Genomic DNA, 25,476 nt, shown 5'->3' on the forward strand with positions numbered 1-25,476 from the left:
ATTATTTTTTTCTCCAAAGACCATTAAATACTAACTGGAAACAAAAACTAAATAATGAATGTAAAGAAGAACCAAATTTTGTTTTAAAAACTAGAGTTGCACATTTTAAAACATAATTCTAAGCAATGATTTGTCGTCACTGCATCAAGTCCACTCACACTCCAACAACAGCAGATCTGTTTACCACCAAGTGCATTGATTCCTAGCCATACAATGGCTAACATTTCATTTTCACGGTAAGAGGAGCAAAAGGCTTCAATGACCTTTGTACTCTTTAAAAAAAAACAAAAACAAAAAAACAACAACAAAAATATTTCCTAGTTATCCAGTGACTTTTTTTAAAGATCACTACCCTTTAAAGTTTGTTAAAGAATAGGTACATAGTGTTTTAAATAAAATGAAAAAATACAACAGCATTGAACTAAAATATGTGATTATTTTAAACAAACAGTGCACAATCTGAGGAAGTTTGGTTAGGGCGCAATCATTTTTATATATACATGGAAGTCACATCATACACATACTGGAAAACAGGGATTAGGGGCTCTTTGCCTTTAAAAAAAAGTTAAACTAAAAGACAGAATTGTGTCCCCAGCTTTTTCAAAAACTTTGTGAAACAATACAAAAAAGCAGGCAACAAATTCATTTTTAAGTAATACCTATGGTGCTAATCTGCTCAAAGTAACAATGAACAATTGACTAAGCTAGCAAATCAGACAGTTCATATTCACAACTGATAATAATAAACAGAGTTTACGGGATGCTCAACTGTAAAGAATAATAAAGTCCATTCAGTCTGGCCCCTTCCAACAAAATAAAAAGACAACTACTGGTGAGCAGCAATAACGTGTTACAGGGCAGTCGTGATGATGTAATAAATAGCTGGTTACTGCTCTGTGGTTTCAAATTGGGTGGAGGGGAGACTTAACCAAATTAGTGCCTTAAACCAATCTGTGACCCAACTGCACCACTTAGCAGAGATGTTACTTTGAATGGACAATGTTCTATGAAGCATAAAGAAGTATTTATGCTACCAAATGCAAAACTTTGGTTAAAAAAGATCCCCTTACAAGAAATTTCAAATGTCACAGGAGTTGTTTACCACAGAATTTTGCCATTAATACCTTGCCAGAAACCACATCCCAGCTCTACTGGATCTGGCAATGAAAGAAGAGTTGAAACATAGTCTCTATAGTTAATAGGTGGGAAGTTCCAATCTAGTGGGGGGGGGGGGAGCTGACTGTCTCTACCATCCCTTCCCCTCCCCTTTTTTGCATCTTAATTTCTAAATCTCTGTTCTGGTGCATTAACTCAGGTAGGTAGGCAGGGTGCTGGAAGAGGCACAGGTGAGGGCAAGTGCAACCTGCTATAAAAGCAAAAGGCCAGAAAAGAGCTTGGTTACAACTTCATTCTGCTCCCAATCCGCAGTGCACATAGCACATCAAAAGAATTCTCTTTAGAGGATGACTATTAGCTAAAGAAAACATGTCATGGGAACTCATCTGCTGTATGGAACTAGACAAACACATTAACATAAGAGTATGTACTGCAAAACATTCTTTAAAACGGGCTCTGCCCTGATATTGGGGACAAAATAAGCTGCAAAAACTTCAAGTCAAATAAATCCATTCTATTCTTTCTCAATGATTTTCCTGGAACACACAGACCAGAAATTGTACATTTCTGCTTTGTCTAGCATTTTAATTCAAGTCAAAAACAACACATAACAGTAAAATTTAATAAATTAATCCTAAAGTAAAATGTGAAGGTCCAATGATACACCAGTAGTGAATCTGCAGAAGGTCCTATTTTGCTCTGGCCTCTGGGTCTTTGGTTTTAGTCTAGAACTGTGGCCATGTGAGAGACTTGAAATATGAGGTGCTAAAACTGGAGGTTAGTGATCTCTTAAAGGCCTGATCTATTAAAGGTAGATTGACAGAAAAATAAAAAGTTGATGAAGAACAGAGGCCAGATGAAATAAGATATTGTCACAGAAGCTCAAAGAACACATGCTTAAATACACTGCCAGGGAAGAGATGTATGGAAGTAAAGCAGCAGGAAGAAGGGTAAAGGAACAACTGAGTCTTTCCAAAACACAAGAAAAGGCCAGGCAGGCAGAGTCTTCTGGTGCATGCATACGCAAGGAGTGTCTCATTTATCTCAGCAGCCCCACAGCATCCACCCGCAAGTGCCTTGTGTGGAACAGGCACTTAGTAAATGAGTGTCCACTGAATGAAACTAAGAAATGGTAGTTTTCATGCTCTTATGATAAGGAAGAGCCAGCAAAGTATTTGGGGAGGGAGGCAAAGGGCTTTAGCAACATTGTATGGTAAAAATGGAACCAAAAACCCAAAAAAGGCTAACAAACTGTGGAAAAACTAACAGTGCGGTCTTTTAAGCCAGTATTACTTTACTCCTTGTGCACAGTACATAGTGTTTTACCTCTAGGTATTGCTTGTAAAATAATTCACTAGTAACTAAAACATTTCATAGGAAAAAAGGTAGTAACTAATGCCACAAACTCCAACACTGGTATTTCCTGAATTCCCTGAAGCTCCTACTACCCTTTGCCATGCTTTTTAGATACTGTAAAACCTACAGTGCCGTTAATGTGCTTTGCATCTGGTTTCTTATGATGTATTTTGGTTTTTCCAATTTTAGAAGGTAGAGGAGAAAAATATCCAAATATAGAATCAGGTCAATTTCAGCTCTAGTTTGAAGAGTTGTTGTACATCCTTTATGGAGAGGTCGGATATGAAAGAAGGCATTTTCCTCACAGATTTGCAAGTGCCCAAAGCCTTAGAAGCCACACAACTCTATATTCTACCTAAGTAACAGGTTTCTGTGTTCTCTCATTATATGAATAAACCAGGAAAAGGTTGAGGGAGAGAGATTTTCCTACTGATCTATCTCGCAATACTCTCTTCAGATGCCCAGAAATCCTCGTGGTGGATATCTATCCGAAATGCCTCAGCCACAAAAGGAGACATTTTCCAAAGAGTTATGAATTATTGCAACGGAGAGACCAATTAGGTCATCTTAGCAGTATTTATAAACACAAAGGGGCATGTCAATTATCTGCGTTGTGGGAAGTCAGCCAGGAGCAAAGTCAGGAAAAAGTTAGAAGACTTAAGCTAAAAGAAAAGTAATACTTCTGTCTTCTATTTCTAAGGACAGGTTTCAAATGCACATGCCCTACTAGGTGCCAATAAGGACCTGACTAATATGTGTGCAAATGCCCTAAGGTAGGAGTGCCAATGGGTGGGCTGATAGTGGTCAAGTCTAGATTTTATTACACAGAAAAATAAATACAAGATTCAAACACTGAAATTCATTTCACTTAGTAATTAAAATATTGTTCTAAAAGGAGGGCAGCGTTTTCTAAGAGAAAAGTCACCAAGTAAAATGAAGTTGTCTAATAAATTCATCATTCTCATATTCCTACTGAGGGAAAGAAGAAATTCTTTTCTCTGTGATTAAGTTATTTTCCTAAGTGACTTCTTTTAATTTACAAAAAAGAAAAAAGAAAAAAAAGGAGGGGGGGACAATTTTCCATGATTTTTGATTATACAAATGCCACAAACAGCTTCTTAGGCTGAAGCTATGACAATGAACTTCCATGTCGCAAAGAGGAGGGGGTAGAGGGGAGCAGTGCGGAGGAGACACGGTGACACGGTATTACAGTAGGTATTTACGCCTGCTGTCCTCATCCAAGGTCAGGTCGACGACTTCCGCAGGAGAGGCCCAGGTCTGCTGGGGAGTCACGGCAGTCCATGACTGAGTTTGCCGGCTGCTCACGTATGGCGTGCCCGAGCCATGCTTCCACGAAGAAACACTCTGAATCACACCTCCTCTAGGGTGGACACACCTGCAATTGAGATGAAAAGAAAAAGCATGGCTAACCATACCATAGAAAAGATAGAGGGCAATATAGCTTCACTAGTACTGATCAATACTTTTACTAAGATCAAGCCACTACACAAGTTCATGAAACCCACAACCAATATCCTTCCCTTTTTCCTCCCTCCCTCCATGTCTGTCTCCCCCCTCCTCTCAGCTTAGCCTAAAAAAGGCCAAGAGTTTTGAGTTACGTCTAGGACTCCTAGTTCTGTTACTGACAAAGAATAAGATGATGTTTCTCTGAACCCATTTAAACCTCTGGATCTTCAGGACGGCACCATATCAATCCAGAACAAAATGAATATGCCCAATCTTAGTCTGAACAAATGAAACAGTAAGAAATATAAGTGAAACTTGTTCTTAAAATAAGTTCTGTGCGATATTTGGTAGTAACACCTTCAAAGGCAGTAATAGTAATATCCCTTTACAGATTAAATTTCTAAAAGTTTGTAAGTATGAGGTCATGCATAGAGGATCAGCATCCCTTATTCTGAAGGTCACAACAGAAATACCTGGCTCCATCAGAACTTCTTATGCTTTAGTTCAGTGTAGTAACAAGTACTCAGTTTAGAGTCTTTAAAAGTACTCTGTCAGAGAGACAGAACTGCCTTGCTGACAAACCTCCTAAGAGTTCATTGAAGAAAATTGTTTCAGAAGCACTGACATACTGAATTTCATACTCCAGTCAAGTGGGGTTCCAGTTTAAACAACTGAGTAAGTTTTGATTCAAATGAGAGGAAGGCAGGAAAGCTCAAGTTATCATTGCTATTTATGTCCTCACATCTAAGTTACTAATGAGTCCCTATGTAACATGTACAAGGTGACAAGTAACATGATTCTAGTCACATAACCAACCACAGTGGATCTTGAGCAGCTGTTTGTGCAACACAGTATACAGTGAGTGATGTTGGATCTCTTGAGAATTCCAGCTTTGATTCAACGCTGCCTGTATCACCGAGTTAAAAAGAACATTAGGGTAACAATGGACAGACATCGTTCAGTTGCAGAACTGCCTCCAAGGACCTTAAGCTCCTGTAACAAGTCCCTGCTCCTACAAAGGCTAGCCTAAAAGCAACTTCCTTACCAAGAGAGGTGCTGAAAAACAGATCCCATGGGGCCAGTGCAGGGGACAGAATGTAAATTTGTTACAGTACCAGAGAACTGTCACCTGGTCAGAAATGAGCTAAGTAGCTACTAACCCAGAGGTTTCTCACTGTATTTTCAAAGATTCGCTAATAAAAAGCTTTAAATTAAGAGACATAAAGTCCAAAATCTAATCCAAATTTGTCCAACCCATTAAATACACTCGGATTAAGTAATCATGTAGTCAAAGAAGACTGTCAGCCAAAGTAGTCCATTCAACATTTATAGAATGGTTTTGATGAGTGATGGCAATGGAATACTAAGTTTATCAAGCAGTTTCACCTCATCTGACACTCCCAACTTACGAGGTAAACTTGGAAGTTACTACCCATGCTCTACAGACAGGGAAACTGAGGATTAAAGAGGTTACATGATTTGCCCAGGGTCACACTGCTTCAAAGTGACAGGCCAAGGAACTTCAAGCCAGGTCTGATTTTGGGTCCAATGCTTTCTATAACATCATTTGTCGCTTTACAAATGGCGTATTAAATTACGTAAGACAAACAGCAACAATCAGCAGAGTGCAAAGATAGGCCCAGACTAACAATTTAAAAATATAAGCTTCTTCAACAGTTCAAAAGCTCATCTGTACAAGTACTAATTGAAGTAAAGCTGCTTACAAACTTAGGAAGAATTTGGGGAATGAATGGTTACAAAGAGAGTCAATGTAATCTTTGGAAGAATTTCTAAAAATATCTCTGCAGTAAAAAAGGTATTTATTCCCAGTAAAGAGACAACACAGCGTAACACCAGGTAGTTGCTTTAAAAGGGATCTGATCCAATCTGCTAATTTTACAGAAGAGAAAAGACAACTTCCCAGGGTCTTAAGCAAGTTTAGCATAGAATGAGAATAAAATCAGGTTTCCACTGGGTAGTTTAGCGAAACCTTTCACTAAATAACTATGCCTTCCTCAGACTACACATGAAGTACTATACTGTGTTTGATTGTAAGGAGCACGATCTCTTCCCTGCAGATCATTCAATAAATAACAATGTAGATTCTACAAAGTGTCCAGAATAGGAGAGTGAGAGATTTAGTCAGTATTTACTAGAGCAATGGCTGAAGGAGAGAGGAGGAGGAGGAAATGAGGCACTTCTATCTAAGTTAGATCACTTCTGTAGTTATGTTACAAATGGTTCCAGTTACCGGAAATCAACTTGGACTACTTTAAGTAAGGAGAATTTGTTGGAAAGACACTGGAGAGCCTCAAAGAACATGAGGGTGATGGAACAATTAGGGCTCACTCATTTGACTCAAGCCCCAACCCTCTCAGTCTCTCTTAGTTCAAATTTTTCAATTAATCTTTTTAGTCAAAAGCTTTCCAGGCCCCTATTAACTGCAACTGGAAGGGCAGCACCCAAAGAAGGGAGAACCACCATGGATAGTGGCTACTCCACCTTGTACAGAGATCTAGAGAGCAGAGTAAGAACCATGAATCAGTTTCTGGAGGGCACATTCTGGATGATCATTACTAAACAACAATTACAGCCACTACAAAATGGAGTAAACTCCCTTTAAACGTTCAAGCAACTGCTGGGCCGCCTGTCAGAATTGTTAAAGGGGAGTCTACTATGACTTCTAAGGTCATCAGCAACTTTAAGATTTTGAACAATACTATTAGAAGTCAGAATACTACTTACAGGGAAGGAAGTAGGGGAAGGTTATGATCAAAAGGTGGTAAAAGGGGGACTCTTGTTCTATTTCTTGATCTGAGTGCTGGTTACTTAGGTATGAGCAGTTTGCAAAAACGGTACGCCTATGACCTTTCTGTGTATATTACGAGCCAATAATACATTCAAAAACTCTTCCGATTTAATGATCTCAACCATCTTGAATAAATGGTAGCTAGGAGCTGGATGAGAATAGAACAAGGCATTTAACACTTTTTTTCCAAGATGAAGAAAAAAAGGTCAAGCTAGTAAACAAAAGGGTGCTGGAAAATCATTTCATTTACGTTATAAGATGGTATATATTACAGAATAACTTAAACAAGATAAAGAAGAAAAAAATTCAGGAGGAAATAGAACCACAATTGTTATAAACCCTATGGAGATGCCCTATAAAGAAAATGTGAGATGCTCAAAATTTTGTAAGGCAACTAACATAAAGCACAGATTTTCATATATTATCACATATTCCTTTTTTATGAAAGACATGGGGTGGGAGAAGACTCAGCTATTTTTTAATTGGTCCAATCCCAATTCTAATACAGGCTTTGTTCTCGCATCTGCATATGACTGGCAATAGGTATAAAACACTACCTAGTCATTTTGAGTCTTATAAACAAAAAAATGCTTAGACCTTACTTAAAAAAAACAAACACACTTTATAAACAATAACTTATTGTTTGTTTGTTAATCCTCACCCAAGGATATTTTTCCACTGATTTTTAGAGAGGGAGGGAAAAACATCGATTTCCTGTATGTGCCCCGATAGGGACTGGGGATTGAACCTGCAACCCAGGTACATGCCCTAGACCAGGAATCAAACCTGCAACCCTTCGATGTGCAGGCCGGAGCTCTATCTACTAAGCCACAGTGGCCAGGGCATAAACAATAACTTTTGATAGAATAATTTCCTGTTCTTCATACACTGATACCAATAAAGGAGAGACTTCACAGGAAAGAAGAGAAAAAACACAGAAAGAGGGCAGGCTCTGATGGTCAGCTTTTGATATAGTTAACTTACTCTACTAAAAAAAATTAAAAATTAATCATTTTTGTTCTCATTTACAGAGCCTGAAAGTGACCTTTTAAGATAACATTTCTACTTATTTTTCCTAACTGAGGATGAAATGAATCCTTGTGGCTTTAGGAAAATACTCGTCTGCCTCCCTTGCTTTTTTTAGGATTTAATGTTAGCAATTGGTTCTAGGAAGCAAACAGTCTAAAATGCAAAACCCTTACCACATCAATTCTTTTGCTGAGGGATGAACCAACATTAACACCAATGACCACAGGACCAAAGACTACACAGCGTATGAGGTAAGGGTCTGATTACTACAAAAGGTTCAGAGAATAGGTACTGAAGGAACTCTTCCAATACAGTTCCATGACAGAAAGATCTGTGCTATATGGATTCAATTTCCTAGGGCAATTACCAATGAGGCTGGTAGAAGAAGGGAAGGAAAAAGGGCCAAGAACCAAGAAAAATATTGGCATGGGGGTCATAAATTAAAACTGCTGGCAAAATGACGTGGCACAGAACTAGAGATGTTGGAAAAGTCTCTCACTGGCAAAGAACATCTTGTGAAACTGGACTGTCCAACAAGTAACACCTGGAAATGACAACATTTAGGTCAGGAGTTCATCACAGCAATACAAAGCAGCCATAAAAGATGCATTCAATCATTAGTTCAGAAAGCATACTTTCTAATCTATGACTAGAAGAAATACAGAAGTGAACACATCAAAATCTAAAGTAAAAGAGCAGGAAAGATATTGACATGCAAGAAGAGAAAAGCAACTTACAAAAAAAAAAAAAAAAAGCACATCACAACTAGAATTACCTAGTACAAAGGGTCAAACAAAATGCTTCCAAGTATGGAAAAATGGCACCCAAAACAATTCAGAGCAACCATAATCCCAAAGAAAACCCAAGGGCCAAGCCTGAGTTTTTAAAAACCTCTCAGAAAGCCCACAACAAGGTAGACTATCATAAGAAAAATTAAGAACAGGATGACTAAATCCAAACAAAATATCTGTGCATGCAAATCAAATTAGAACAAAAAGATTCGATCAAAACCTAAAACCTTTTTCCAAGCGATAACCCTGCCAGAAGCCCATCAATACTTCATAACTGCAACCCTAGACCTGTAAAAGAAATAAATTCCAGATGAGATACAGGCGGCCAAAGGGGCAATTCTGAAGCAAACAAGAAAGCCTCTCCCCAACCTGCTTCTCAGCTCTTTAATCTTGTTTGAAAGTTTATCAGGCCTCTTCTAAAGAAACTGCTGAAAACATTTTCAGAAAGAAGAGTTAGTGAGACTCTACTCAGTCTACACCCAAAGGCCAAAATAAAAGATAGCCCCAAAATGATACAAGGGTCAATTTAAAGTACTCCAACAGGATCTGTTAACTCTACATTCCACTGTACGGACAATAGAGCCACTGAGATTTCAGAATGGAACTGTCACCTCCAAGATATGATTTCTCCAGGATTCAAACCAAAGAGTCAGAATAAAACATATCTTTATACATCAGAGCCTGTAAGAAAAAGTCCTTGAAAGTAATGTTACAGTATGTCATTTAAAGCTAACGTCACTTGACTCAGTACAAGAGTGAAACAAACATGTCTACAGAATAAAATGACAATCTGGATAAAAGTCCTAATAAGTTCAGAGAAGGGTATACTAGAGATAACCTGGGGGGACTTAGAATTTAAATTTCCAAGTCTTGATAGAAATATAATAGTATTTTAACTCCAGATACCAATAATATTGGTAGAAAAAGAAGCAAAAGGTTTCATGATGGAAGAAAAGTTGAACAAAGAAGCTAAAAAGAAAGATGGCTCACTCTATAACATTTTAGGCATAAGCAAACAGTCAAGAAGAGAGTCTTGGGAGAAGTTACTAGAGAACTGGACCAAGTGATATGTCTCAACAGAATAAGAGATTAGATAAACCACACAGGTTACTACCTACTCTTCCTACTTAAGTAGGAACACATGAGTAACAGTGAATTAAAATTTGAAATGTAACTCAAGCGGAAGTTGGTGAGTGGATAACATATTCCTGGCACAATTGAAGATAATTTACCTTTATCAATCTGTCAACAGGCAGGGTAAGTTTTATAGTAGGGAATCTGAAATAAAAAAATACTATAATATTCTAGAAAGAGCATAACATGGGGCTTAAAAGGAAAATAATGTCTTCTATATTATAAGAAACTGGTGAAATGAACTAACAGCAGACATATACTGAAGTAAAGGAATAATCAGGAGTTCTACTTCCTCATCTAATAGATAAGTCAGCTTGAAGGAAATAAACAGAAAAATAGAAGAGAATTAAGAGAATTTAATAGGAAAAAGTTTTTGGACAGAAAAAAAGAGGAAAATATGAGATAAAGAAAAGGTTAAAGAATAAAAATTATTTCCCACCAGAATAGGGGAAATAACCGTTAAAAAAAGAGAAGGAAAAAGGAAGCAGCTATGCAGGAATATTTATGGCATAAATAAAGGATAGAAAATGAAGTGCTAGGATAATCCTAGTTCTGGTAAAAATAACTGGCCCCTTTTGAGGTGATGGCACATTAAATTATGACTTAACTCTGTATTCTTAAAGTCCCAACTGTTTAACTGAAAAATGTTCTCAGAGTATCACCAGTTTCCATTAGAAAAAGGCACCCTCAATTTCTGTGCATGTGTACTTCACCCCTCTCCACTGCTAAATTCACCTTTTATAACAACAGAAGAAATATTGGTGAATGTTTTATTGCTAACCAAAGAGTAAAATCAGATCTAAGGGCAAGGTAATATAGATATTGGGGAAATCAGGAAACCACAACTTAACTCTTGTAGCATAGGAGAAAAGTTGTTTGCTATATAGAATACAGATTTTCCAAAGTCTAAATTTTTGTCATGTATCTATATGTGTGTTTAATGTCCCCCAAGAGTACCTCTGAGGGCTGCAACCAATCCTTATCTTAAAGCAAGAGTCAGTAAATTTTTTCTGCAAAGGGCTACATAGTAAATATCTTAGGCTTTTGAAGGCTATAAGGTATCTGCTGAAACTTCTAAACTCTGCCACCTGGGTGCAAAACACACCCATAAACAATATGTAAATGAACAAGCATGGCTCTGTCCCAATAAAATTTAATTCATGAATAAATTTTATTTGAATTTCATATAATTTTCACATGTCACAAAACATTCTTCTTTTGATTCCCCCTCAACCATTTAAAAATGTAAAAACCATTCTTAGCTCAAGGTCTATATAAAAACAGGCAGTAGGCCAGATTTGGCCAGTGGGCTAGTTTGCTGACTTCTACCTTAAAAATGCCAGACTTCATAAATTATTTTCATAATTGGCTGTCTTGGTCTTATAGCTTTTTTTTTAATCCTAAGAAAGAGGACTCCCTGGGTCATATAAACATCACTAGAAATACACTCTGTTATATACTTACAAGTTTTAATGAAAGACAAGGAGATGTGCTCCAAGAAACAAGCAAAAGAGATAGATGTCAGATGCATATTTCCCAATTGTTTGCTCCCAATATATTTCAAGAGAAAGTGAAAGGCAAGAAAATATGAATAATAGGGGGGAAAGTACAGTGATAATTATCTCCCAAGAGAAAAATTTGTCAAGTACTCTCGACAAGAAAAACATCAGTTCTAGTTCACGTACACATATGGTCACAATGTTCTCAATATGAGACAATATGCAACACATTCTGAAGCTCATATCATGTCTAATCAAAAAGTGTTTCTTAAGCCAAAAGAAGCTGAGAGAAGGCTCCCACCATTCATGCCAGCCATACTGTGATGCCTACCATTTTCTTCTCATTTATTTTTAGTTAAAATAAAATTCACAATTTAAAGTATCAGAATATTCCAAAAAATACCCTACCTTGCATGTTCCTGAACTCCCACAATCTCCACTTCACTATCTGAAGAGGCAATATTAATTTCTTCATTGAGTGGTGCACTGCCAGCAGATGTCTTTTCACTTGTAAGGAATCCTGGATCCAAATGACCTGAGAGAGAAGGGAGGAAAATTAGCACTACATTTTGATTTCTTACAACAGCAGAAAAAAGTCATTGACACACTTTTTATCCAGGTTCAATCATAGAAACAAAATGGTCTTATGAGGTCTTGCCACAGCAAAACTGTTACGCATGTCAAATAAGCCAGGGCAGTGTTCTATTTAAAAAAAAAAAAAAAAAAGTTTAAAAAAATCTAAACAGACCACACACTCATAAGTAAAAGAATGTTCAAACAACATGAAGTACATAAAAGTAAAAACTCCAAGTTCCACCCTCTACTAGTATTCTTTAGGAGAAAAAACTTGGAGTACTTTGTAAGTATGTATATCTAAATACAGGTAAATGTAAATTATAGTAACACATTATATTTTGTTCCATAATGCTTTTTGCACTCAACTAGTCCATCTTTAAATGACTCATGTAACAATTTTGTCATCATGTAGAGGACAATGGAGCTCTCTACTGCTTGTCATTTCAACAGAACAAAATTCTACCAGAAAAGCTCAAAGGCATAAATGGAATAAGTAGAAGTAATGATTAATATTAAATGATTAATATTATGTTTATACTGGGATGCTTTATAAAAGATTTAACAATTTTCTCTTAATTTTAAAAAAATTTAACCATTTTCTCTAAAGGAATGCAGATTTGACAAAATCTGACCCAAACCCACATATAAAAGGGAAGATCACAATTTTTGCTCTGAGCAGCTAAAATATAACCTGTATGTTACTGACCGTTCTCATTAGACAAACACAAACCATGTAACTCCAGAAAAGCACAACAGTTTGTGGCACTGGAGCAGGTAAGGACTTTTTCACAAGGGTCTCCATAAAGCACGGTACAATAAAACACATTCTCCAACATCACAGAAAGCATGAGCTTCCACACAATTCTCTCTCAAGAAAAGCTAATGATATAGCATCAAAGTACACAACTCTATAAACAATTCCAGCAAGTTAAAATTCAGCCTGTTTTCCCAGTTCTTGAATGTTCTGAGTTCAAAGGATGAACTTTAGAATATTAAGGAGTTAGCATGAATAAAGCTACAACAGGTACAAATTTGCATTTAATCTTCAAAGGGTAGTTGTATTTAAATATATTGTCATCTGACACCAAATTATTTCTCCATATTTAAAAAAAAAATCCTTTGTGACACCTTATATAAACTAAACCAACACCAGTAAGATTTATACAAATACAACTCCCCCTTCCCCTCATCTCACTCATTCCAATGCTTCAAGGTCACTGAGAAACTTTGTACTTTCATACTCCTGGCAACTATAGTGTAACCCTTTTGAAAGTTATAGGTGGTCCCAAAGCAAAAATCTCACAATTTTTGTACCTTTTACCCTGTAATCCTACCCATGACAATTCAGCCTAACAAAAAAAACTTTCAATAAGCAAAATGTTACGATGTCCAAAGATAAGCACTACAGTGCTATGTAAAACCTGGGGAAATGTATGAATATTTAAGTATCACACATAATACTATAAAAATATGTAGGTGCTAGGTAAAAGCTGTGAAAAGTAATCAAGTTTAGTACAATTATGGGCTTTTTTCACAATTCTTTAACATCATTTTTACTTTTTTCTAATGAAAATGATGCATATATGAGAAAACAGAAGACTAAAAAGCTTAAACTGGCTTCTAGATACAACTGGTGATTGAGATATTACAATCTAGATAGGACTTTATCACTGGCAGTGAGCACTCATCTTTGAACCCTACAAACATACAAAAGGTGGCATTCACCAGACAAAACCCAGCTTTGTTAAAGCTAGGGTAGCTGCTGCTTAAACGGTGTTTGCTTAAGTCTAGATTTGGTAAACCGAGATTCTTGCTCTGACTCTAATACTTTGCTTGTGACCAAGTCTTTTGTCCAATTTCTACTTCACTGTTGTAGGTATCACTATTGTCATGCACACTATTCCCATTGCAACTCTAGGAAGGAATATAAATTGAAAAGTCTCCCTTTTTTCAAATACTTTGAGCTGCCTTGCTTTGTGCAGCTATAACAGTTTACTTCATCTATTTATTACAATAAATACTTATTTATAACATACTATGCACTGTGCTAAGTGCTAGGAATACTACGGGGAACAAGGCAGGTTACTCTCTACTCTCAACAAGCTTACAATATATTCAGGGATAATAAAAAGTCCACTGCACAATGGCTTGAAAATTGCTCTGACAGGGAGGTAGATAGTGCCCTGGGAACATACAGAAAAGGAACATTTCCCAGACTTGAGGATAATCAAGGAAGCTGAGCTCTCAGGGAGTAGGCACAGGTGCGTAGAAGTAGCACAAGAAACACTGTATTGCCCTTTAGGGTATAAAAGTTTGCTGAGATTTCGAGTAATAGTAGTAAAATAAGAAATGAGGCTGGCAAAGTCAACAGAAATCAAATCATTGTAAGGAGTCTGGACTTGACCTTGAGAAACAGAAAGCCATGAAAGGATTTAAGCAGAGAAGTGACATGATCTGATTTTCAACTTTAAAAAACTTCCTCTTGGAGTGTAAAAATGAAACTGGAGGGCAAGGAATACTACAGGCAAGGAAAACAGACTACTGTAGTTTCCTGGGTGAGAAATGATTATGACTGAACTAGAAAAGAAACAAAATGGAGAATACCCTATGAACATGTGTGGACAGGTTAGTAATGTTGTAAATCAGACAAAGAAAAGAACACAAGCAGTAAAAAATGATCTCTAGGTTTCTAATGTAGGTAACTGGTTAGAGTTACAATGCCATTCAGTGCACCAACGAATAGCTTGGAACATGACGATGACGTGCCTCTTAGATATTCAACAGGCAGTTGGAGGTACTGTTCTAAATCTCAGGTCAGAGGTCTAGAGAGGAAATACAGGTTTAAGTCCTCAGATGAACGCCAATAATTAAGGGATAAAGAAAGTAAGGGGAGCTCACCACGGTATGCGAGGTAAAAAGAAAACCCAAAGATATGAAGCCACGTACCAGGGAAAGAGCATTTCTAGGAAGAAGTGCATCAAAAGAGCAGGCTGATAACAGGAGGAACTAAGTAGAGTCTACTAGAATCAGCGATAAGATGACCATACATGACCTTGGCAAGAGGAGCCTCAGAGGGACTAATGGGGCTGAAGTTACTGCAAAGCTGGAGGAAGAAAGGGAAGAGCAGACACATTTTTAAGAAGTTTGGCTATGGAGGAAAAGGCGTTAGGAGAGGGCTGAAATAGGAAGATGGGTTTGAGGAAGGGGGATGTGTATGTACATACAGTGTTTAAAGATGGGAGAGACCTGGCCATATTTAGAAAAAAGGCAGAGAACAGAGTTGGCAGAAAGCTGAGGTAATTTTGACCTGTGAAGAATGTGGCAAGGCCATCTGCAAGCACAGGTGTGGGTAGGGTAGTCGCTATGATGAATGCTGCCTAGGGAAGAGTAGGACTGCTGGATAGCCCTGAGAGCCAGGACCAGGTTGCAGATTAGGAAGTGAATGCAACCCTTAACTCTGCAACCAGGTGATTTTCTCAAGCTATACTTAACAGTGTGGATATAGGCTCCAGTGTGAGTCCAGGGATCAGACTTTGCCAGCTGGGTACAACAGGAAAGCCAGCAATACAAGGTGCTGAGGGTACTGGCAAAGAAGAGCTGGGCTTATTTATGCTAGACAGTGAAAGAAATTAAATTAGGAGGGGACTGATAAAAAGCTGGCTGATGGACTCAAAGAGGTACAAGAATAGTGTAGTGGAGACAACAGTATGCGAGTATACGAAAGTCCCCAGTGGAAAAGGAGGAAGCATTAGGAAGAGGAAAGAGGTAAACTAATGGTTATGAGAAGTCAAACACTGTATTTCCACCCTGGTGGCCACCCACAAAATATAAGCCTCTGGAACTCTCTGTTTTCCTTCCATCTTATCCTCCACTCTGGTGTTACTCTCCTTTGCCCCAGTCACCCACGACTCAGCTTCTGTGAACTTTTCCACTGCCCCCTAGAATGCCAGCTCCATGAAAAACGGCACTGAACTTTCACCTCCTCCTGGAAATCTGATTCTCCTGAAAATGTCACCTCCCCTGCAGTCCCCTGAAGCTGCTCCTACACCTCAGCTTTGGGATTGGGATCATTTACAAATTACTGTCCCCCATCCTCATACAGCCTGTATCTTCCAGGATGTTTCCCTTTCACTGTCATATGTGGAATCCAGGACAGTTTCACTCATCATGAAACATTCTCAGCCTATGGCATAGCTTCTCTTTCTCCCCCCACTTTACATCCTGCCACCATTATTATATGAATACTCATTGTTTATATGTACAACCACTCCAAAATTATCCATGCCTAGCTGAGCCCCAACAGACATTTAAAGCCCCCTGTGGTAGACTCCCAGCAAGGGGCTCAGTACTTACCATCCTAAAAATAAATAAGCTAACTGAATTAAACCAAACTACACAGGCAGACTGTAGGAGTCGCAGTTGCTATAACCAAACTCTTCCTCCTTTATTACTCAATGTTTTTAAACAACAGTAATTAACAAAACAAGAACACAACAGAGTAAGTTAATTCTTAGTATCTCTGTCCCCAGCTGTTTCTCCACAGTTCTAATTTATAATTCCAACCTGTGGAATGTTCTGTGAAATGTCTATCATCATTGATTAGGCCCCTCATCCTGACCCCACCACCTACATAGCCTCATTTCAGATCTGGAAATACCATTGCTCTGCTTTAAAAAAAAAAAAAAGAAAGAGACAGAAATGAAAAATGACTGTGCTACTTTTGCTCCTAATTTTATAGTATCTTAAGAAGAGCAAGGTAACCATCACCAATATTTAAGATTCTTCTAACTTTATTCATTCATTATGGATCCAGAAACTAATAATTTACATATTGCTTTCACATTATTAGATCAATTCAAACCACTTTGGCAGTGCTATCTTGGCCATAAAAATCATAATCCAACCCTGCTGGCATTTAGTATTGTTACAGAACTTGGATAATGCTCTAAAATTAATCACTTAAAATCAAAGTATGCTCTTATAGCCAATATTCTTGATTACTTCGTTTAAAAATCAGTACAAGGTAAAATAAGGCACATGAGATTAAGTGACTGGGGGCTAAATACAAATTTCCTGGTCAATGTTAACTCTAAACTAATGAGGAGAGAGTTTTGCCATATTTCCTGTCAAAGCCATTAGATAAAATATGCTATTTAGATAACAAGTCAGCTGGGACCCACACCAAGTCTGTGGGATGCCATGTTCTTCAAGAGACACCAAGGAATTCTCCAATAGCCAGGAATGCATCCCCCCTTCTATTTCAGAGCCAGGACAATTAGTCATTTTCTCTTTAGCATGTCACACATTCTTTTGGGAGCTCCTGTGCAGAGCCTGACATTCTCCCGCCTTTGGGCCATTCCCCACTACCTCCCCACCCCATGTCCTCACAGGAATCCAATGGCAGAATATTGCGTAAAGAATACACAAAAGTGAGCAAAGATACTATGAGGTTCTTCAAATGCTGTCAGTGGTTGTAATCTATTCCCGTTCTAGGGCAAGAATAAGCTCTGTAGAAAAAGTGTAAATACCACAATTACCATACATTAAACTGAAAATAAATCAGAGGATTTATATTTAGCTACATGGCAGCTGGCTATCTCTGTGTAGATCATTGCCTGTGTAGCTCTTTGGAAAGATAACTTCTTTCACTCTATGAGAAAATTCTAAATTCTTGTCTTCCCCCTACAGACCTTTTCAACACATAAGACAGAAAAGAAGCATAGAAAAGGTAGTAACTAAATTAACATGGGAAACATTTTTTTTGTCTTCAAAAGAAATAATGTAGCTGCTTCTTATTCATTTTTTCAATTGGCATTAGAGAAAGGAAGAGAGAGGGAGTGAGACAAGGGGAGAGAGAGAACCACATCGATGTGAGAAACACTAACTGGTTGCCTCCCTCAGGCATGCACCCTGACCGGGGATCGAACCTGCAAATTGGGTATGTGCCCTGACCAGGAATCAAACCCAACCCACCACCTACTGGTGTACAGGATGACACTCCAACCGAGTCACAATGGCCAGGGCTTCTGTAGCTAGTTTTTAAATCACAAATCTACTGGGTAAGAACTAGTCCTGGGCCTATTTGCAGCACATTAAAGGAAATTATTACATACTGGATGGCAGCAGCATGTTAGCTATAAAACAGGTAAATATCTTAAGTTGTTACTCATTTAGCTTTAAAACAAACAAATTATTATCCTGTCTTCAGTTTGTTCAAGAGTGTTAAAAACAACTTTAAAAGCGGGAAGGAGAGGTTAGAAACCTAAAATCTTACAGTCCATATGAAGCCAGTAAACAAGAGGAACCTAACCAAACTTGATCTTCACAAGTCTGATATATTGACTTTAAAGTGCTAATAATAGAAACATGGTCATCCTGGTCTGATTATAAAAAGCCCTACACTAAGAACAGGAAACCCACGATTTGTTTCTCTGCATTACAACAAAGTTTGTGTAATGGACAAATCAAGATTACCATCCCTATTTTAACAATGAGAAAATGCTCAATCCATACCTTCTTGACAAGGCTGATGGGGGGGGGGGGGGAATGAGAACATGTATTTAGAATTTTTAATTTCCCAGGGGAAAAAAACACCTCTACTTTAATAAATTTAGTTTACCACAATTACGTCTTCCACACCAAGAGAACTTCAGACTTCTGCTGCTTCTTAGCCTTATCTACACTTATGTTTACAGTGAGCTCTTACTAGCAGTAGACAAAAAATACGCCATTTTCAGATATACTGGTACTGTTTCCTAAAATAGGTCCAATTCAAGAGTTAGCTGGGGATGATTATTAAAAACAGATTCTCAGACTCCATTTCAGATCTATTTACAAAAACCTTCAGGAAGAAACCTAGGAGTCTGAACTTTTTAAGCACCCCAGGTAATTTCTATGCTCAAAGTTTAGGAAATACTTTACCAAGAGCAACTCATTCCAGGACAGGGCATAAATTAGCGATCCATTAATTGGATCCATTAATCACTTCCTTATTCAATCAACTTCAGCATATATTAACGTCATGCTAGTTAGCATTCCTGAGGGCCTACTGTGTGCTGTATCCTGTATTAAGCACATTATGTATGTTATTTCACATTAATGGTAACTAACCTTTAGGGGTAGATACCAGTTTTATCCCAGTTTTATAAATAGGGGAAACTGAGGCTTTATATAAGTTACCAGAGGTCCCACAGTTTATAAGTGATTGCTGGCTCAAAACCCGAATGTTTGTTGCTACCAACTATACTGTTCAATTCTAGCATCAAGTGAAAAAAAGTAAACACATGGCAACAGTTGAAATGGGAAGTTTAGGTCTTTTATTGACCAGAGGCTTTCCTAATTTCAAATCTTTTGCCTTGGTTAAAGTCAAAAGTAAACTGTAAAATCTAGTTGATCTAACTGCTTGGAAAAAGAGGCAAACTACTCTATCTCCAATGATTACTTATGTGATCCTAAATGGAATAGGGCTACTGACCTAATTTGAGATACTGCTCTTGATTAACCCCTGAATAGTCTGTTCAGTGGCTGGGTTCTTATATTGTTGGGAGAGATTAACCTTTAGAACATTAATCTTAAATTTAAACCACAAGAATGACCATGCAATTGATAGTAATAGTTCAAGTCTCTAAACTATAAACTGGCCTTTGAGGATAAATTCAACATTTTGTTGTAATATTCTTTAAGTATATTCAAATTCACAAAATGAGTTTTTGCAATGACAATTACATTAAAACTCGTATTAAGTTTTATTTATTACTCAAATACCTGCATTGCCATATTTGGGGGGGAAGACTTTGAATGAGTCAATAAATGGATTCATAAGAAAATGTTATAGGGATCTGTTGAACAGTGATGACCACGTCCTATGATATACAAAAAATCTACACATAACTTATGGCCTGATACAAACATATGTTCTCTCTATATATTACATCCTAGATAAATGATCACACAAATGTACCAAGAGACACACACAAGAAATATTAATGGCAGTATCATTTGGAATAGCACCTTAAATGTCCAAGAAAATGGGTACATCAATTGTGATATATTCGTATAGTGGAATACTAAATAGCAGTAAAATGTGAACTAGAGCCACATTTATTACCGAGAACAAAAGCTCACAAAATGTTGAACTAAAAAAAGCAAGTTGCAAGTGATTATCTTCAATGTAATACCAATTAGCATTAAAAATGCTTGTTTACAGATACGTAACAAATGCAATAAAAATATAAAGAAATACAGAGTAATACCAAAATCAAATACCAAATTCATGACAGCTTTGGAGTGGGAAGAGGGGAAAAAGGTGAATAAAGTTGAAGCCATGGGTGTTTCTCTCCTCACATATTTTTGCCATGTTTTATTTAAGAATGGTGGTGCCCAGCCAGGCGTGGCTCAGCGGCTGAGCGTTGACCTAGGATCCAGGCGATTCCCGGTCAGGGCACATGCCCGGATTGCGGGCTACAGCCGATCAATGACTCTCTCGTCGTTGATGTTTCTATCTCTCTCTCTCCCTCTCCTTTCCTCTCTCTGAAATTAATAAAGATATATTTAAAAAAAAAAAAAAGAGTGGTGGTAGGTAACTCAGCGATATATATTCTTTATAACTCTGTGTGACTGACATTCAAAAAGACAATCAAATATAGAATTAAGCACACAAAAACTAGTGATGTTTTGAATAATCAAGCTAACAATTACTTTAATCTGAAAACGTGATGCTATCCCCAAAGCTAGTAACTTTAATGATTCAAGATCCCAAACCTTGTACTATTAAGCTGAATCATATGAAACTTCTGGGTTTGTAGCAGGTGAAAAGTCAAAGATTAACAATTCCATATTGCTCAAACTAGTATTAAAGTTCTCTATATGAAAAGCAAAAAAAAAAAAAAAATTGTTCGTTTTTCTCAAGAATTTACAAAAAAATGGTCTACTTAATGGCAAGACTAAGAAAACAGAAATAAAACTGTAGAAGTAGAATGAACCACTTGTCGATGGACAAAAAAAATGAAAATAAACTAGTATACAGAAATTACAAAACTTATAAACACATATGCAGAAAATGTGGTCAAATTACTCTTTGATATAAAATATTACTACTTAATTCTTTCAGAAGTACTTATACATATTAATAAATCCTTAAAAGACCCTTGTTGGGCAGAGCAAGTATTTATACACATAAAAATTGAAGTCCAGAGGAGAAACAGCTTGTCTAAGGTCAAAAAGGCAGTTAGCAGTCAAAACACAGTTAAAACTAAGTCCAGGTCCTGTTCTGCTGCAAAATTAGTCAAAATAACTTAATTAGAAGCTCAACAATAGGAGATTTTTATTCACTTCCATCAGAAAGTATGAAAGGAAGAATTAAGGAAAAAGATCTATGGAGTTCCGTCGTCTTTATTTCCTAACAATTTCAATATAAAGAGTTCTAAACTAAAACCCATTATTTATGTAATAAAAACTCATTTCTCATAAACATTTGAGGTAGTGATTAAGTTATTAGATTCGCTCATAAAAGCCAAAGCAATTTATAATTTAACTAGAAAACTATAATCTTTCCATAACATGAAAGAAAATATGCACTACATAAACAGTCTGCCAACAGCCTCCTCCCCCTTTCTTAAACTTAAGTGCTGGTGCTTTTAGAAAAAAAGGTTTAAATCAGAATGTTGAAACAGTTTTGAGAAACATACTGAAGCAAACTTGGAGGCACCTGTACAAGGTTTCAAAGGTAACAGCAATGGGTGTTTTAATGAATAAATAAATATCACTCTTCAAAATCATCATAGAACCAAGATGGGTAATGCAAGACAGGGAGATTTTCCTGAGATAACAGAGGTAGAAACTGAAAGCGGTTAGAAAAGACAAGTATGAGAACTACGGTAGAGGGAGTAACAGGGACACTTTACACCGGGAGGTGGAAGAAACAGTGCAGCACTATATAGTAACGGCCCCACAGGGAAGTATGAACAGCCTCCCTCCTCAAGCTGCAAGGCTGCTGTGCAGCTACATGAGGGAAACCAGAGAAATGGGGATGAGATGGGGGAAGGAAGGTGGAGGGATTATTAGCTCATCTGGGTGGTTTTTACATGTCAGGCATTTTTAACCCAAGAAATATGCATACTGAAATCTACCTATGCCTACAATTGTCCTATATATTGTCATTTTTGCTTCCTTCTGATTAGGAAAGATGACATGTTTACCCAAATCTCCTTCTCAGTCAATTATAAATGGCACCCCGGGTGGTCACAATCACCTAATGTCAGATGCCTCTGGTTAGCCTGTGCACCTCAGCAGGGCCCACTATGAGAAACACAGCTGCCAGGACACATGCACATTACATTAGAGAAGGGGAAGGGGAGGGAGACCAACCTGCCTCCGCATTCAGCTCCTCTAGAAGCCCGCTGGTCCTCCAGGTAGCTCCTGTGTCCTGGCCTCCTACAGAATTACTGTGCTCTTGAACTACTGCAGCCGCCAATAAAGTGTTCACATTTACCACTTCTGGTTCAGAGCTGGTGTCAGACATATCATAATAAGCTACAATTGGAGGTCCATCTAGGGAGGAAAGAAAATGTATACTTGTATCTAACTTGTGGGGTGAAAAATGCTTCTGAAACTAAGAGCCCTCTAAATGCCAGTTGCCTTTATCTTATTACTCCAGCGGATCAGAAAAGCTGCACTTTTACATCTAATATTTTGTACATGACGTGAAAGTGAAAAAGATAACCCAAGCTTACAAAGATGAGGGACACATTTGGGAAGGAGGAAAAGGAGTGTTATGAAGAACAGAAGACAAGACTATACTGAACAACGTTACACTGAACTGACATCATACTCTCAAAGAGCAAAAGATTAAGAAAAAAGGGAAGACTCCACAGAGAAAATGAAACTGATTTTTAAAGGAAAAAACAGATGCAAACTATTAAAATTCAATTTATATTTTTAAAGAGAATTAATCTAGTTCTTTCTCTCAGTAGCTAACACTAAAATTCCCCAGTAGATTCAAAGAAAATCAAATATGTATTTTCCTACTTTCAAAAGAAATAAGATCAACTAACACTAAGAGCTCTACCTGACTTATTTCCGGGGAAGCCCTTTTATAATATCAGGGATGTTGTGCATTTTACAACATTGTACAAAAAGCTAATACAAAATCTTCAGAATTTTGCTTAGGATGTCTTATGAGGGATATTTATATTTTCTTCTCCCTGAGAAAGACAACCAGCTCACACCCCAAGGAAATGATATGCAATCTTACAGGTTATTTTAGAGGAAGATAATAAAGTTCTTACTGGAAAAATAAGAGATCCCTTCTACCTCCAAATCACCCTAACCAGATAAAAAAGGCAGCTCAGTTCCAAAGTAATTACACTTCAACGACTCATGCTAAAATAACTCAATATCATGCTTGTAGAATAGATGCATGCTTTAAAATGCTAATGTTACCTTTTTTCTAATATAACAGCAAAAAGCAAAATTTTTCATTCAAGTATGGAAACACATCCCTTACTACTACCTTCAATTTATAAGTAAGTAGAAAGAATGCTGTTTCTCACCTCCCCCCCAACCAACAACTATTTGTGAAGTGCAGGCAAATCATATATTTCCACAAAGATTTTTTAATATCATCCAACAAATTAACATAAACACATCTATTTTTTGAGACTCTTGACTATAAAGGAATACATATGCCAATGAATCATTAAACTAAAACACAATGAAAGATTACTGCTTTAATACAAACATCCATTGTGTAAACTGTCACTGAACAAAACATGGAACACACTTGGGGTATATATTTACCCCCTTGAAACTAAGTTTCCAAACCATAGATTTGTGTAGCAACATTAAAAAAAAAGACTAAACATAAAGGCAAATGAGTTGGTTAAGGGCCACTATATAAAGAACAGACATGTCACAATATGAAATTCTGATGATCATAACAATTTATTCACTACTTTAAAATAATTTCTAATTCCCCCAAAAGGGTAAATCAAGTTCACAAAATTCAACAGTATGGCATCAGTATCAGTTGGCAACGGATTTTTAGTTCAAATAGCAAAAAAGTGGCTCATGTTTGAAGTTTTCCTTTTCTAAAACAGAAAAGAAAGCTGTATCATTTATGGAGTTCTCGTCAGAGTCCAAAATGATTATTATGGAATAAAGATACTATATGATGTTCAAATACTTGAGTGCAGAAGATATGAAGGTCAAGTACAATATTGACTATTTGACCAAATGTTCTATTTTTAAAAGGGCTTTATTTTTTAAGTGTTTGTGTTTATAAAAAATTAGTTATTTTAAAATTTTTATCACTAATACCATTCACAGCGACTTGCCCCACATCTCCCACCACAATCACCAAATTGAGGCAACAGGTCAACAGTCAAGTCAAAATTGTACCACTCCTACATGTATAATCATGCAAAAAAGTATTAAGTATATATGTACATGCAGAGTGATATCACCTACCCATGGAAATAACTTGTCTGAAAGTCTTCATCAGTAGGAAATATAAGTATAAGCTTGTTATCTGGCTTCATTCTTGCATCTTCAATATTTCCAAACAGCACACCTTATAGCTTAGCTTAAATTTGGTACTCATTATAAACAAAGACAGTAATATTTTCATATTTTAATTACACTTAACAGTTAAAACAAATGATTATCATTTCTAGGATGTTCAAATGATGACAAGTCAATACTATACAAACTTTAATAAATAGTTGTCTTTCCGACTTTGTCTTTCAACAGAAAACCACAATTAAGGATCTTGTGTTCCAAGGTCATCTTACACTTATCATTAGCAAATCAAGATTAACTAAGAGATGGATGATGCACTTAGCATCGGGGTTTGGGCTTTAAACCACTAAATGACTACTAGCTAACTTATGGTGACAAAGTGTAATACTCTCTTAAAACATGACTCTTGCTGCACAGAATTAGGAAACAGGTAAGAATCTGTAGTGATATTATCTGCCTTTTGAAAGAAGCATCTCTTGAAGAAAAAAATCAAACCACTGAGGAGCTAGGAAAACTCAGTCATTATTATCAGAAAAAGTGACCTATGATTCCAATATGACTCATCGATTTGTTGCAGGACGGAATAAACATGGAGATGCTATCCTTCCTCTCACTTGATTATTCCTCTATGCTGTTAAAACAGTAGCACTGCTAAGATTCTGACTTTCAGAAACATCCAAATAATCACTTCAAATAAAGTTAAACAGGGAAACATTTCCAATTTAAAGTTGTCATTAATGTAAGCACATTCCACGTTATTCGAACTCCACATTCTCCTATCTGCTAACTCTGATCTCTGTTACAATCTTAAGACAAAAATTTACAATAAACTCACTAGTTTTTCTACAATCATTAAAAGCCTCTCTCATATTATAAAGGTAAATTTAACACAGTTAAGAACTATTTGGTCTGTGGTTAATCCAAGTCCTATTTTTCCTCCTGATACTCTGAAATTTTGCTGCTAGTTATAATTACAAGGCAAGAAAATTAAAGGTTGAGCAATCCACCGGCTACATTTTTTTATTTAAGAACATCAACTTATCCATTTTATGCTAGAAATAGGTTTGTACCCTCTCGCTGACCTCCTAGCCTATAAATAGGTTCTAACTTTTCAAATACCAAAATGCAGATGTATCTATGTCATCACACATTTCTGACACAGTGAGGCTTACCCTTTTATGAC

At 36.9% G+C, this 25,476-nt stretch overlaps 1 protein-coding gene across 4 annotated transcripts in view; it reads right to left on the reverse strand.

Annotated features, from left to right (window-relative positions):
• Nucleotides 1–280: 280 nt before the first annotated feature.
• ARK2N (arkadia (RNF111) N-terminal like PKA signaling regulator 2N) overlaps nt 281–25,476 on the reverse strand; it is a 67,440-nt gene continuing 42,244 nt past the window's right edge. For 2 of the 4 annotated variants that reach the window (XM_081148621.1, XM_081148620.1), the window contains exons 3-5: nt 22,143–22,325; nt 11,610–11,736; nt 281–3,868 (exon numbers count right to left, since the gene is read on the reverse strand). In XM_081148621.1, the coding sequence (XP_081004747.1) occupies nt 3,679–3,868; nt 11,610–11,736; nt 22,143–22,325 (500 nt within the window). In that variant the 3' untranslated portion in view covers nt 281–3,678. The remainder of the gene's footprint in view (nt 3,869–11,609; nt 11,737–22,142; nt 22,326–25,476) is intronic. The other 2 variants (XM_081148624.1, XM_081148623.1) reach the window with 1 other exon arrangement.

The sequence above is a fragment of the Miniopterus schreibersii genome, assembly GCF_964146895.1.
Source record: "Miniopterus schreibersii genome assembly, chromosome: 10".
Classification (NCBI taxonomy): Eukaryota; Metazoa; Chordata; class Mammalia; order Chiroptera; family Miniopteridae; genus Miniopterus; species Miniopterus schreibersii.